We start from the raw sequence: 13,640 nt of genomic DNA on the forward strand, positions 1-13,640 counted from the left end.
CACTTGTACTCCAACAATTTTCTCTTCAAGTGCAAGTAGGTAGTCTCCCCCATAGTAATGTACATAAGAATCTTAATGTGACCATTCTAAAAAAAAAGTTATTCAGTTTTGATAACAAGGAGTCTATGGACACTAGTTAGAGTATTCTTTTCCTCAACTAATAACAACAAACTAAATCTTTTTTAGGAGTAGAGATAGTCAAGAGAACTTTACACTTTTCACTATTTTTTTTTTGGAAATGTTAACACATTTTCTAACATATTCTTTGAATACTTTTCATGTTGGATAAAACTTATTAGAAATCACAATTTTTTGTGGTCTCACTTTTTATTAATTGAGCATCTTTTCTAATTTTGTAGTTTTTAATAAATTTTAACTAATAAAAAATATGTGTTTAAAAAAGTGTATTAAAGAGTGTGTTAGTAACACTACTCCAACTTTTTCATACATACAAATCTTATTCATAATATTTAAACGATGATAAATTATCAAGTAATAAATAAGTTAGAAAAATTGTCCCTTTTTGGAAAAGTTTTTATTAATTAAAGAAAAAAATATTTATCATGTCAAGAATAAAAAAAAAACATTTTTTGACATTTTTTAAATTTTTTATCAAACATCAACCTCTACAATTGATATTAAATAAATAAAGTATATTTTTTACTAGAAAAACTTTCTTACCCTGAAAAATACAAGTTTCATTTATTTATTTGTTTATTCTCTATTTTTTAATTTCATAAAATTAGCCCTAAAGACCGATGTTAACAAAATAGTCTCCTTTACAATAAATTTTTGAGTCAAATATGTTTGGGGTTCTTCTACGATTTAAAAAATATTAATTTTATCCTCATAAAAAATTTTGTATTAATTTGGTTTTTGTTAAAATAAACATATTTTTGCCGATTCTTAGTGATAACTTCGTTATATAGTTCCGTAACATACTAACTGGTTTTATTACTTTTTTCTCTATCTTTCCAAACATACTTAGAAGACATCAAATTTCACTTTTGCTTTATTCCCCCTTAATTTCATCAAAAAGTGTGAGAAAATTGTTCAAGAAATGACAAAAAGTTATAATTTTTGGAAGTTTTTTAGACACAGGAAATTTTTTAATTTATTTTAGGAGTTTTAACTGTCACAACCCAAATGAATGTGTTAGTCATGTGTGGATCCGTCAGCCGCAACTAGAGATGAAGTTGGTTAGCCACAGTGGACAGGTCCTACCATCACAGTGTCTCACATATGAGACTTCTGATACGGCACGAGCAGAGTGGCAATAACATGTCATTATGTAGGATGATGTTGTGCCACCCAGGGGTCCTTGGGCTTGCACTCCCAACTATATATCTTGATTTTTTATCGGGTTTCTCTCCCCTTTGCCATTTCGCTAGAGGAGGGAGAGCCACCATGTTCTCCTGTACGTTTATTGCCCATCCCAATGCAGTTATTGCCTGGGCAGTCACTGTCAGAGTATGTAGCAGGTGGAGACTACTCTTGCTAGGTAAATCAAAATGGATTTTATTAATTCCCCCCCCCCCCCCCCCTAAATTGTCACTTTAAAAATAGTTACTAATTAAAATTGTTCTTGCAGGATGGATTTCGGATGGCGTCAGGCAGTATGTAGAGCTTGTTGGACCTCAGAGTTGTGCCAGAGGGCTTCGAGGTTGGGTGCAACTTAGAGAGACAAAGGAGGAGGGCTATCAAGGGCGACAAGAGGTGAATGTTATAACATGTAAGTTTTACATTGATTTGAGTTAATTTTAAAATATAAAATATAAGTGAGAGAGAATTCTTATCTTATAAGTCAATTTTGTAAGATTGAATTAGATCCATATTTACGTTTAAGATGATATTAGATTTATCTATACTTTATCTTCTAAGAACAAGCAAATGCAAGGCTGATAGAAGCATTGAAAGACATTGGACAAGCTTAGTTGCCAATGGATTTAACCAAGTTGAAGGCATTGATTTTTTTTGTTACTTATTCTCCAAATTGCTAAATTAACCACCATTAGACTTCTTGTTATTGCTTTAGCACTAGACTAGTACTTACATCAATTAGATGTATACAAAGCATTCCTGAACAAAGCCATAAATCTGATGCACCTTCAAATTCTGCCAAATCTCTCTTCTACATACCTCTAAAAATGACACTACAACATCTGTGAATTTTGTTAGCCAGCCTACTAGATTTGAATCCAACCATCATGTGGTTTCAAGTGTCACAAAATCAGTTATTATTTCTCAACCAAATTCTGTTCGGATTTTGGATTCAGATGCAAGTGATCATGTATGCCTCTACATTCAATTTTTTTTTACCACTTTACAATAGAATTAGAATTAAACCTATTGAAAGGTTGTCGGTTCGATTATCCCCTAACAAAATATTAATAATTAATAATTAATATTTATTGAGAGAAAAAACCTATTGTTAGTTAAATTACCAAATGGTGCTAATTCTCTTCCTGCTTTGAAGGAGACGTTTGTTTATAAACTAGTTTATTGAATTAGAAATATTTGATAAAATTAAAATTTAATATATTATCTGATTAAACTAAGAAAAGATGTTTAGAAAAACTTTTAAGCGAACTTCTAACTTGTTTGATCACTTTATAAACATGTTTAATTAAGTTAGGCTTTTTTAGTAAAATAATTTAGTGAAATTAATCCTTAAATTATCTAATACGTGTAAAAGACATTAAATATGAAATATAAATTTTGACAAGATATTAGGGATAAAACCAGAAAATAGAAAAAGAGTCAGCAGCTTATATAAATTCAGGAGTTAATAGTATATGCACCAAAATATAAACTTTTTATGCTACATCTAATATCAATTTTTTTTAAACCAAAGAAATATTATTAGGATGATCTAATATCAAATGTGATGTATAATAAATTTGTTAATTTTTATAATAATTATTTTAAAAATAATTTATTATAATTTTTGATTAGTTGATAATATAATTTTTTTTATTTAAATATGTTTAGAGTTCTTGATAAATGATCAAATTTTATTCTAGGTCTTTAATATATTTTTTCATTGTTTGAGTCTTGATATATTAAAATTTTTATTTTCAGTCCTTATCATATGATAATATATTACCTTACAAATTGATATATGAATTATGATGATGTCACGTCATTACTTAATTAGTTATAGAAACTCAAAATAAAAGTTTTAATATACCATATACTTAAAACAATACAAAATTTATTAGAGATTCAAAAGAAATTGGATCATTTATCAAAGACTTTAAATATATTTAAGATTGTTTTTTACACTAACAATATATAATTATTGAAATAGTATTTTAAAAAATACTAAAATAATTTCCTTTATCACATAAGTTAAAACAAACTTTTAAGCTAATGAAATAAGTTAGAAATTTAATTGAGAATCTTTCCCAAAAAACTCTTAAAGGTCAAATCAGATGCTTAATTAAACTTTTCAATGCAAATGTTGGAAGTGTCCTACTAGTGCAGAATTAGACAGTTGGCAACCGGCATGCCTCCAGTCCAGCCACGAATTAGTTGTTCATATAGGCCCAATTCCATCAAACCAAACTGTTCATTAAAGTCTAAAACCACTACCAGTGGTTTTAGACAATATCAACACCGCCATATAAGTTATTTCAAGGTTAAAGTTAAAAAAATAAAAAATTTAAGTTTAGATTTAAAATTATTTGATGCTTTTGTAGTTTTTAAATTTAAAAATGATTTTAAATTAAAAAATTTAGATTATGTTTTTTTTTATAATCTTGAGATTTGAAGTAAATAAGAAAAAGAGGAAGTATACTGTATAAACTAAAATCTCCAAAAATTACTTTATTTTAATTTTCTTTTGTTTATTTTCATTAGTTTTTATTTATTTATAAAAAACCTCATTTTTTTCTTCTTAAAGCTGTCTTGTTTATCCTTTCTTTTAAGAAAAAAAAAAAGAATTTCAGAGTAAGTTAAGATAAATATACTACCTGGATTTTTTTTACATTTCTTTAACATGCACTAAAAAAATAGAAACATGTACCTATGTGCCAATTTAAAAATTAGTCAAAGTTCATATTAATTTTATATCTCTCTCTCATAATTATTTCAACCAACACTTTGTCAATAGCTTCTGATTTCTATGGTAGCAGAGATATCCATCATTTGGAGTCATTTACTGCTCCAGGAACTTTTATATTTATTGAATATTGAAAGCAAAAGGCCCACTATTTATTTTCAGACCAATCTTTTGAACATATGGACCTCTGGAACAAAAATGACTTCCCGTGAGTTTAAGCATGGTTCCACAACGGATTAATTATGAGAATAATTATCATCAATTTTTTATATATAATTACATATTTTAAAAATAAACTAATTCAAATTAGATAGCAGAGAAAAAATTGGATCTTAACGTCTGCCATTTTTTAAAGCAAAACTGACTAGTTACAGCAAATTCAGTTAAAATATCCCAAACTAGATTGACACCTTTAATAAGAACTGCTAGAATAGGAGACTAGGAAATATCATTAACCAAAAAGGGAAAAAAGATAACAAAAAACAAGGGGTTTTGCATTCTTTCATGATCAGTTCAGGTATATTGGTTTAGAATTCACATCTAAGTGCGTGCATATGATGAAAAAGATTGTCCACAATAAATTAACACAAAAACTATTACAAATTTAAAATTAATATAAGAACTCAATTAAAAAAAAGTATAGGAACCTAATTAAAATTCTTATAATAGTATGAGGACTAGAGACTAATTTGACCTAATAATAATAAGTGTATTCAAGAAAATGAGTAGAATGTATATTGTTAGCATTTATTGGGCAATTATAGTTGAAATTTTACATGGATTCAACACTAAAATTGAAAACAAAAAAAAGGGTAAGTACCATAGTTGTGATCTTCCACTACGATCTGTACCTACGAGTAATGTGTTTGATTTTATGTTTTAAATGTGACTGTTTATATTTCAGATGTAATTTTCAAAAACTAATAATTTTCTACATTAATAAGTGAATTTTTTTATTCAACATGTTTCTAAACATGCTAGAAAAGAGAATATTCTTCCGTTGATCATACAATAGATTTTTTGACAAACTGTCGTGACTAGGGAACTCAGCACCGAAATCTTTTTAAACATATGCCACTAGTTTAAGAAAGCAACCAAAACAAGCAAGCAATGTTGAACACTTCTTTAACAAAACGAGCAGTCACATGTTTTGTGAGGTGACAATCTCTGATATATTGCATAGGTCTCTCAGTGTGTAGTCTAAATTAAGTAAGATGGACTATGTATATATACACACACAAACAAACACATTATGCCCCTCTTTGTAACATATTTTAATTATACACACATGGACTTGTCCCAACCATTCTTCATCTCTTTCCCTTAACTAATTTGAAGACTTGGCAAGTTGAAAGTTAAGAAGATATATGATTTTCATTAATGGGTTAAATATAATCTGATTAGACTTAAGGACATTGAAAGTAATTATCTGAATCTTTTCAAAATTAAACTTACCCAATTAAAAGTTTTTGTGCTTCCCAACACATTTTCTCAAAATTGATTCACCCTGAATATCAAAGAGAATTAATTAACCCTATATTCTTTTTATACATAAGAATCGAAAATGGTATCAGTTTAATAAAAACTCAGGCACCTTTGTTGAATCAACTAAACTAGATGCCATAATTAATCCTCATATGTGTGTGTTAAATATGATAAAGGTATAGAATAGAAGCATTAATGTTCCATACCAACACATCCACACCGGCATCTCACAACTTATTGCTGCGTGAGTGTGTGGATGGCGACAATTTCAATATATATTGTCTTAAAATAAGCCAGAAAAAGATAAACAAATCAGAGACAGTAGCACACTTAGCCTTAGCTGTGAATTTTCCGCGAGCGTGCCCACTTTGCCCCCACCACTTCTAATAGTTCATTAAAATCCTTCCAACCCTCTTTCTTTGCTTTTTCCTCCTTATTAATGATCCCAACCTTTGCTTCTTTCTTCTATTAGTTTCAAGTTTTAACTAAAAAATCTCAACAAAATTTGAGCATGCCACATATGGAGCTTAGGTCTACCTTCACCACCTGCTTCCTTCTCCTGATTCTCATCCTTGCCCTCCCTTGTTTCTCAAAAGGTTTGCATCTTTAATTTACAAACACAAGAACACACGCTTTCTCTCTATTGTATATATGCATGTTTATAGATAATATTAATAGAGCATAGTTAAGGACTTTTTTTGTTTCTTACTTGGGTATTAAAGATCGAACTTAAATCCTCATACATCTATTCAAAGCCCACTATTAGACCGACCCTAGTGAGTTTATGGCATAGCTATGGTGTTAATTTGTTGGTGATATTAATTAATTGTGAATGCTACAGGGGAATCTGAAGAATTGCACACAGAGATATATGAGATTGATTATAGAGGTCCCGAGACACACTCTTCAGGTGTTCCTCCTCCTCATCATCACTTCCATATTGGTAAGCAGCATTCAACTCATCATTCTCAAAAAGGCTCAGTCAGAGGAACCAAAGCTTTGGGCTTAAGGGATGGTACTTACGATGAAAATAAGGCAAGTCTTTTTTACTTCTTCAATGTCTCTCTTTACCGCAGAGTATTCAACTATTCATCATGATCTGGAATTTTAAAAACATAGGATACTTTACTTAATAGAAAATTTAATGTCCAACACAACTTTAATTTGGCAGTTATTCCATCCGTATGAAAATAATTATAATTTCAAATTCTGGCTACAAATTAAGAAAGAATTTAGCGGTCATAATAATATAAAATTATTTTAGTGTAAAGTTTATTTATTAAAAACTTATTAAATGTTTCAAATTAAATAATATAAGTCGAAGCATATAATTAAGCAAATTAAAGTTTCTAAAACAATAATTATTTTGATGTAAAAGGAATAATAAAAAAAAACTGAATTCCCTGTAGTTTATTTTGAATTACAGGCATGCATGAATCCGGCGGTGTTTGACTTTAGTAAATTTTTATTCTACTGTAAAAGGTTATTTTATAAGAAATAATATTGGTTGACACAAATAATTCAATATTTGAATATTGATTTTGGGTATGGAAAAAAATTATGTAAGAAGAATTTTTTTTTATGCGTTTATGATTTTCGATGAAAATTAATTTAGTACTTATGACGATGATTACTTTTTATTTTATAAGGCTAAAGATCGCTAAAATTAAAATTTTAATCGCAAAAAGATCTCATCTGTTAATTTGGATTTTCGCTAGAAAGGTGTCAAACCATGATATAAATAAAATTTTATTTATTAAAACTTTTACTTAAACTATCATAACGAAGGTTCCAATAGTTTGAAATCCAATCAAACTAACTGTTATTGGGCGAGAGAACTAGTGTGGTAGATATGATTGAGCAATTACTTAGAAGCTTAATTAAATGCATCCATAAGGAACGTGATTCTAGTTTTTCTCTCTCTTTTATCATATTTATTGTTCTTCTCTGGTGCAGGTCAAGAAAGTACATGGATGATCATAAGGAAACTTTGCAAATTAAATGGAGTATGACTTTGATTAGTGCTCTCATGCATAAATATTTTGTTAGAGAGTGCAATGATTGTAAAGTTGAGACTTGAGATATTGTATATCATTATGGTTTGCTCATGTGTATAATTGATAATAGACAAAGAAAAACATTTGAATATATATTAAATTTTGAAAAACTAGTTGGACCGATTGATTGAACTTGTCGAACTGTAAATCGGCTTTGAACATTATCTCTGGATCACGATCATTTGTTGCAGTTAAAAAAAAAAACACTTTAAAATTTAAATGATCCTAATCCTTTGAATAATTTTTTGTGCAATGATATTTAAAAAAACAAAGACAGTTACATAATGATTTTAATGATTGGGTGATGAATGTACAGCACGCGACGGTTTAATCATATACAACTTATTCAACCAATCAAATTATAATTCGAAAGTTTTGCTGATTTAATCTCTGGTTAAATTTTTTAAAATTCGGTGTATATGAATGTATTGGATGTTATACATGTAAGAGTCTATTACTTATCATTAGCTATTTTAAGAATTCGCGTAATTATGATAATTTTTTTAATCAGTAAATATTAGTTGTTAACAAATCAAAATATTATATTTGACCCAGGTATGAACCATACCCGAAAGCATAATTACAAAGCATAGGAATAAAAACCAAAATTTACAACATAAGGAATTTAATACCCTGCACCCACTCTCCAAACATGATCAATCTTATAACTATCCAATTATCCACAAATATTAATTGTTAATTTTTAATTTTTTATTAATAAAAAAAATTAAATCATAATTTTTTCTTTTTCTTTTTTCCTTTTTACCGTAAGGCTAAGCAAGGCAAAAAGAATCCCATGCAGTAGTGATAATAGCACTGCCCTTAAGTATCATGCCCACCATACATGAAGTTATCACTTCTAACTTCAATGCATTACCAAAAACTCTTCTAGTCATTATGGACTAATTTAATTAGGGAAACGTGTGGGCTTCAGCCTCTATTTTTTTATTCTTAAACAAAATATTTATGCAGGTTTTTTTTTTTAATAAAAATTATTGGATTATGATACACAGATATAATTATAGATGTAAAATTTTGTTAAACTGTATATATCCTTAATTATTTTTGGTGGGTCGACCCCTGTTACATATATATGTGTTCCATTAGTTTTGTTATCTGTTACCGATTTATTAGAAAATTGACTACATATATACATGGGATGATGGAGAGAAATGGTAAAAGAGCAATTTATACCAGGTCCCTTTAACTATCGTTTTATCAAGTTGGTACAAAAACTTTCGTATTAACAAGGATCACTCTTTCTTTTTTGTCAAGGATCTTGTCGCCCTCTTCGTTCTTATCTTCATGCAGATGCAATGCAAGTATGCAACAATGAATTTCAACCTCCACTGCAAGTTGATTCCATGACCAATAAAATGTATCGTATTGTTAATTATTAATACCGTACGTAGGTGTCTAAAATATTAATATCATAGCAGTTTGATTTTCAACCTCCACTGCCTAGCTATAAACTTTCAGTTTTAAAAAAATCTCGTTGAAGCTTAAAAATGAATTTCTTTTTCTTCTGAATAACAATAACTTTTTTAGATAAATTTAATAGGGAGCCATGTAAATGACTAAAGTATATATCAATGAATTCATTGATAAAGAAGCCAATCAAGTTAGTGATGGATTGGCAGAGCACGCAATGGAGGTGGATACTAGATATCATGTGTTTGTTTCTAGTTTTGTTTCATCTGCTTTGCGATCGAGCTGATATATATAACTCCGGTTTTTTTCCCAGAGGCTTAGTGGGTTTGTGAACCTAACTTAAGAGTTTATCTAGACATTATATTTAGTCAATGTGCAACTTTTATCCATGATTATATATTGTATATGACTTTTCAACACACCCTTCTATTTAGGAGTGTCTATTATTTAAGTGACTTTTTCAACTCTCTTTCTTATGCTGACTATTATTTAAGTGACTTTTCCAACTCCCTTTCTCATGCTCATCAATGGGTCTAGGATAGATTTTGATAACATGTTAGGACGTGTTTGCAAGCTTAATTCAATTCTATAAAATCAACTTATAAGGTGATAATTACTTTCTCAGATACTATTTTTTGTCGGTTGGACTTCAATATGATTTTTTATGGTTATGGTTAATGGTTATATGAGACTTTCAACATATTTCTTTTCATCTAGGATTGACTACTATTTAAGTGACTTTTCTAACATTTTAGTTTCTTATCTTGTTGGAATAAAAAAAATGAATTCATTGGTAGAAAATTTTAGAATAATTTTTTAAGCATATTTTTATAATAGACGAAAAAATGAATTCATTGGTAGAAAATTTTAGAATAATTTTTTAAGCATATTTTTATAATAGATGAAATATACGTTGATCATAAATTCATCATAATAACCACAAATTATTTACTGAGTAAATTTCTAAGTTAATCTTTAAAATTGTATAAATCAGATATATTAGTCTTTAAAATTTTAAAAGCACTCTATTAACCCTAATTTTATAAAATCCATCAATGTAATTTTTAACTTATTTTTTACTCTAAATTTATATTAAAAAACTAAAATGAATGATATTTTATAAATCACTAACAGATAATTTTTATAATCTAAAGAATTAAATTATTTAACCAATATATTTAATTTTAAAAAAATAACTTAAAACTTTACTCCAAAGTCCATATATAAAAGTTTAACATATTGTAAATAAGAACTATTCTAAAATATGTATACAAAAAAAATACAAGCTGAAGTAGTTGAATTGGACCTAGATAATAAATTTTCATATTTCCCTCATCTATGAATTATAATTAATGGAGAGAACACGTATAGGGATTGGTGAAATTGGATGACAGAAACATGCAACCACAAATGCATGTTTGAATGTCAGATCCAAGAACCACCTGGACTCCAGGCCAGCGAAGCTTATCGTCTCAATATTAATGCTTTCCTTCCTGAAACCGTTCCTTTAAATTAGATTCATAAATATTGATGATAAAAAAATAGATTCTTTTACAATAAGTGATGTATAATTTCAAATTCATTTTTCTGAGAGTGACTAAATCCGCTTCTTCGTCCCGGAGAGAAAACTATAAGTGATTTTTAAAAAATATATTTCACCTCTTTTACTTTTATGATTTCTTTTTTTAATGAACCACCCTGTCACATATAAAGACTGTTTTCATAAATAAGGTTCCAAGATGTGTTGACAAAGTCTTCCGATTCCTAAAAAAAGTGGTGTTGGCTACCTAGTGATATTATCATTAAAGATAGAAATGGAGGTCGAAAAGCCATCCATGTTTGATGCCAAACTAGGAACAATCAATGCCATCAGCAATAGGAACCCCCTAAAATACAAGAGAGAGAAAAAATGAGAGATTGGAAACAAATAACAATCATCGTGAAAAAATTAGGAAAACTGATAGTTTAGCTAAGGCTTCTTAGTTTAGACATATATAAGTTGTACGAATTGATGGATCATAGGGATGAAGATCAAATGCATAAGAGAGATAGATATCATATTGATACTCATGTGGTAGCATAGTGAAGACTCTTATTTATAGAGCATATTATCCCTAACTAACTTCCTAGCTAACTGACTTTAACTTCCAAACTGATTTGTTGATTTTCTATAACCTCTAATATAAGTACCAACTGTTAAATTTACATGTTTGTTGTATTTGTTAACTTGTGTCCATTCTGATAAGATAGTTTGCCAAAGGATGTTTAGTGAAATGTATCAATACACACAATTTTACATGATATCCAAACTAAAAGCTTGGTTCTACTCCAATAACCTCTAGCTCCCTTTACACCTCTCATAAAATCATGATTATAGATGAAGGAGATGATGATACGGAGAAAACAAACCATTGATAAAAGAATGGCAGTGAGAAGAAAAATATTACCATTGACACACAAAACAGTGGCATTAATGTGATGTTTCTATATTATATTAATGCCTTAAATAAATCACAGTAGGTTTTTGTTAGTAAGCTCTTAATGGAAACTATGTGATAATAAGAGTAATGTATTATACGTCAAGAACAAAATAGGATTTGTAATGGAACGATCTAAATGCCAGGTATTATACAAAATCTAGTCAATTACACCTTGGCCCAAATGCACATGTGACATGTGGTAGTTGTAAGCGTGATGTACAAAAGCAACTCACACAAATACATGAATTCATGAAAGGATAAATTTTATGCCTTTTTAATTAATATGTTTGAATTATGTTTTTGAGACAGTAAAGACACAAACCCTTAGCATGAAATCGGTGGTTAATTTTAGCCATGCTTATCACTTAGTAGTAGATCATGAGTATCGAATAGTAGGGACACATCTTAGCCATGCATGGGCAAACAACAAAGGTAATGAAATTTCAAACCCAAAATGCCCGTAACAAGGAGGGAGCAAAAAGAAAAGTTAGAAGAAGGGAAAGATCCAAGTGTGGTCATTGCCAAAAATATAGGAGACACAAGAGAAAAATGTTGTGAGGTTAAATGGTACCCACTCAACTGGAAGAAATCAGGCCAAGAAAAGAAAGACAACGCAGGATCATGGAATGAGAAAAGTGGACCGAAACTATCTTACATGGACATTGATGGAAGCCTGATTCCTAGGTTATTAAAGCAACAATGTGATAAATTAATGTAACAGGTGGGTCAAGATACATGTTATATGTTGCAAAACTAGTAACCAAAACAAAACGTGAATATGGAATTGGAAGGTATGATTACATTTGAAAGGCCATGGGTGATTGGTTCAAGAGTAACAGAACAAATCACATGTGATAATCTGTTGTTAAGGGAAGAATAGATCACCAATCAATAACTAGTAAAAATTCCAATTAATGGTCAATGTATGATGGTTAAAACCAGTAAGAATGTGAAATTGCCAAATGACATTGATGTTCACATTCTTTTAAACATTCTAGACTTCAAGTGTAATTTACTTCTAGTTAGTAGATTGATGGGAAAACAAAGTTGTGCACTAACTTTGTGGCTAATTTTGATGTCATTCAGGACTTGTTTATGAGGAACCTGAGTAGAATGGGTAAGCAACAAGATGGGCTATATACCTTCTCCAGCCTTATATAAGATGGAGGGGTTAGGTGTGGCAATGAAGGTGGATAGGCCTATGAATGCAGACTTCATGCCATTATAAGCTAGGATAAACGTCAAAGGCAAAGATGAAGGGAGCTGAATTAAATTTTGATGTAAACTTAAAATGTTTTGTGCAATATGATTCATGTATAAGAGCAAAAATGACTAGATTTCCTTCATTATAGTTCAATAAAATAAAATTCCTGTTGAGTTAATTCATCGTGATACATGTGTAGACACGCGCATGTTTAAATATAAATTTGACTCCAAATTTTTGGGTTCAAGCTCCAACATTGTATGCATCAGTGATGTGGAAGAAAAGTAGGATATATCTTTTTATCGCACATGTATTTAGGATCTGTAAGTCAACAGTAAAAATCCACCAGACCACTCGTTAAGAATCTGTATCATAATCATAACCTATGTTTCTGTATAGGCGCCAACAGTTTCATAAACCAGTCGTGCTAACACTTTTTAAAAAGCTTATTGATTAACTAAGTAACATCATCAAGCCTTTAAAATAGGACTTATTTCCAATTCTCCAAAACAAGAGTCATTTTCAGTTAATAGATGTTCAAATTCAAAAGGACGAGGGGAGCAAGATTTGTTCATAATAAAACACAACATTGGCACAGCCAAAAATGCAGGTCAATTTTCCAAATGTTTTTGTGGTGCTGAACAAGATGAGCAAATCAAATAGACAAATACCAATTTTCTATTTTTACTTTCATCTTGCATTACTCATTTCCCACCCCGCAACTACTAATTCTCCTTCTCAGCAAATAATAATACTAAAGCTTCCATATTTCTTATACCCACTGCCTCATGAAATATATTAAGTATTTACTGTTTACCATGTTGTCAACTAACTGTAACTAGGGAGAATAAACCTCTCCCGAAGATATTCAATAATCCGTGGGCAAGACGAGTTAAGCACGAAATAATTTGTTCCAAATA

The 13,640-nt window shown here is 29.6% G+C and overlaps 1 protein-coding gene across 1 annotated transcript; it reads left to right on the forward strand.

Moving 5' to 3' along the window:
• Positions 1–5,831: 5,831 nt before the first annotated feature.
• Positions 5,832–7,715, forward strand: LOC102666723 (uncharacterized). The gene is made up of 3 exons (XM_006594063.4): positions 5,832–6,144; positions 6,390–6,583; positions 7,505–7,715. The coding sequence occupies exons 1-3, from the start codon at positions 6,060–6,062 to the stop codon at positions 7,523–7,525; spliced, it is 300 nt and encodes a 99-aa protein (XP_006594126.1). The 5' UTR covers positions 5,832–6,059; the 3' UTR covers positions 7,526–7,715.
• The last annotated feature ends 5,925 nt before the right edge of the window (positions 7,716–13,640 follow it).

The sequence above is a fragment of the Glycine max genome, chromosome 13 (genome assembly GCF_000004515.6).
Source record: "Glycine max cultivar Williams 82 chromosome 13, Glycine_max_v4.0, whole genome shotgun sequence".
In the NCBI taxonomy this organism is placed as follows: domain Eukaryota; kingdom Viridiplantae; phylum Streptophyta; class Magnoliopsida; order Fabales; family Fabaceae; genus Glycine; species Glycine max.

What these genes read in the sequence shown, in the direction of transcription:
- LOC102666723 (XM_006594063.4), top strand. Translation starts at nt 6,060, where the DNA reads ATGCCACATATGGAGCTTAGGTCTACCTTCACCACCTGCTTCCTTCTC. An exon ending in CCTCCCTTGTTTCTCAAAAG is followed by an intron (nt 6,145 to 6,389) that starts GTTTGCATCTTT and finishes TGAATGCTACAG; the next exon opens with GGGAATCTGAAGAATTGCAC. An exon ending in GTACTTACGATGAAAATAAG is followed by an intron (nt 6,584 to 7,504) that starts GCAAGTCTTTTT and finishes TCTCTGGTGCAG; the next exon opens with GTCAAGAAAGTACATGGATG.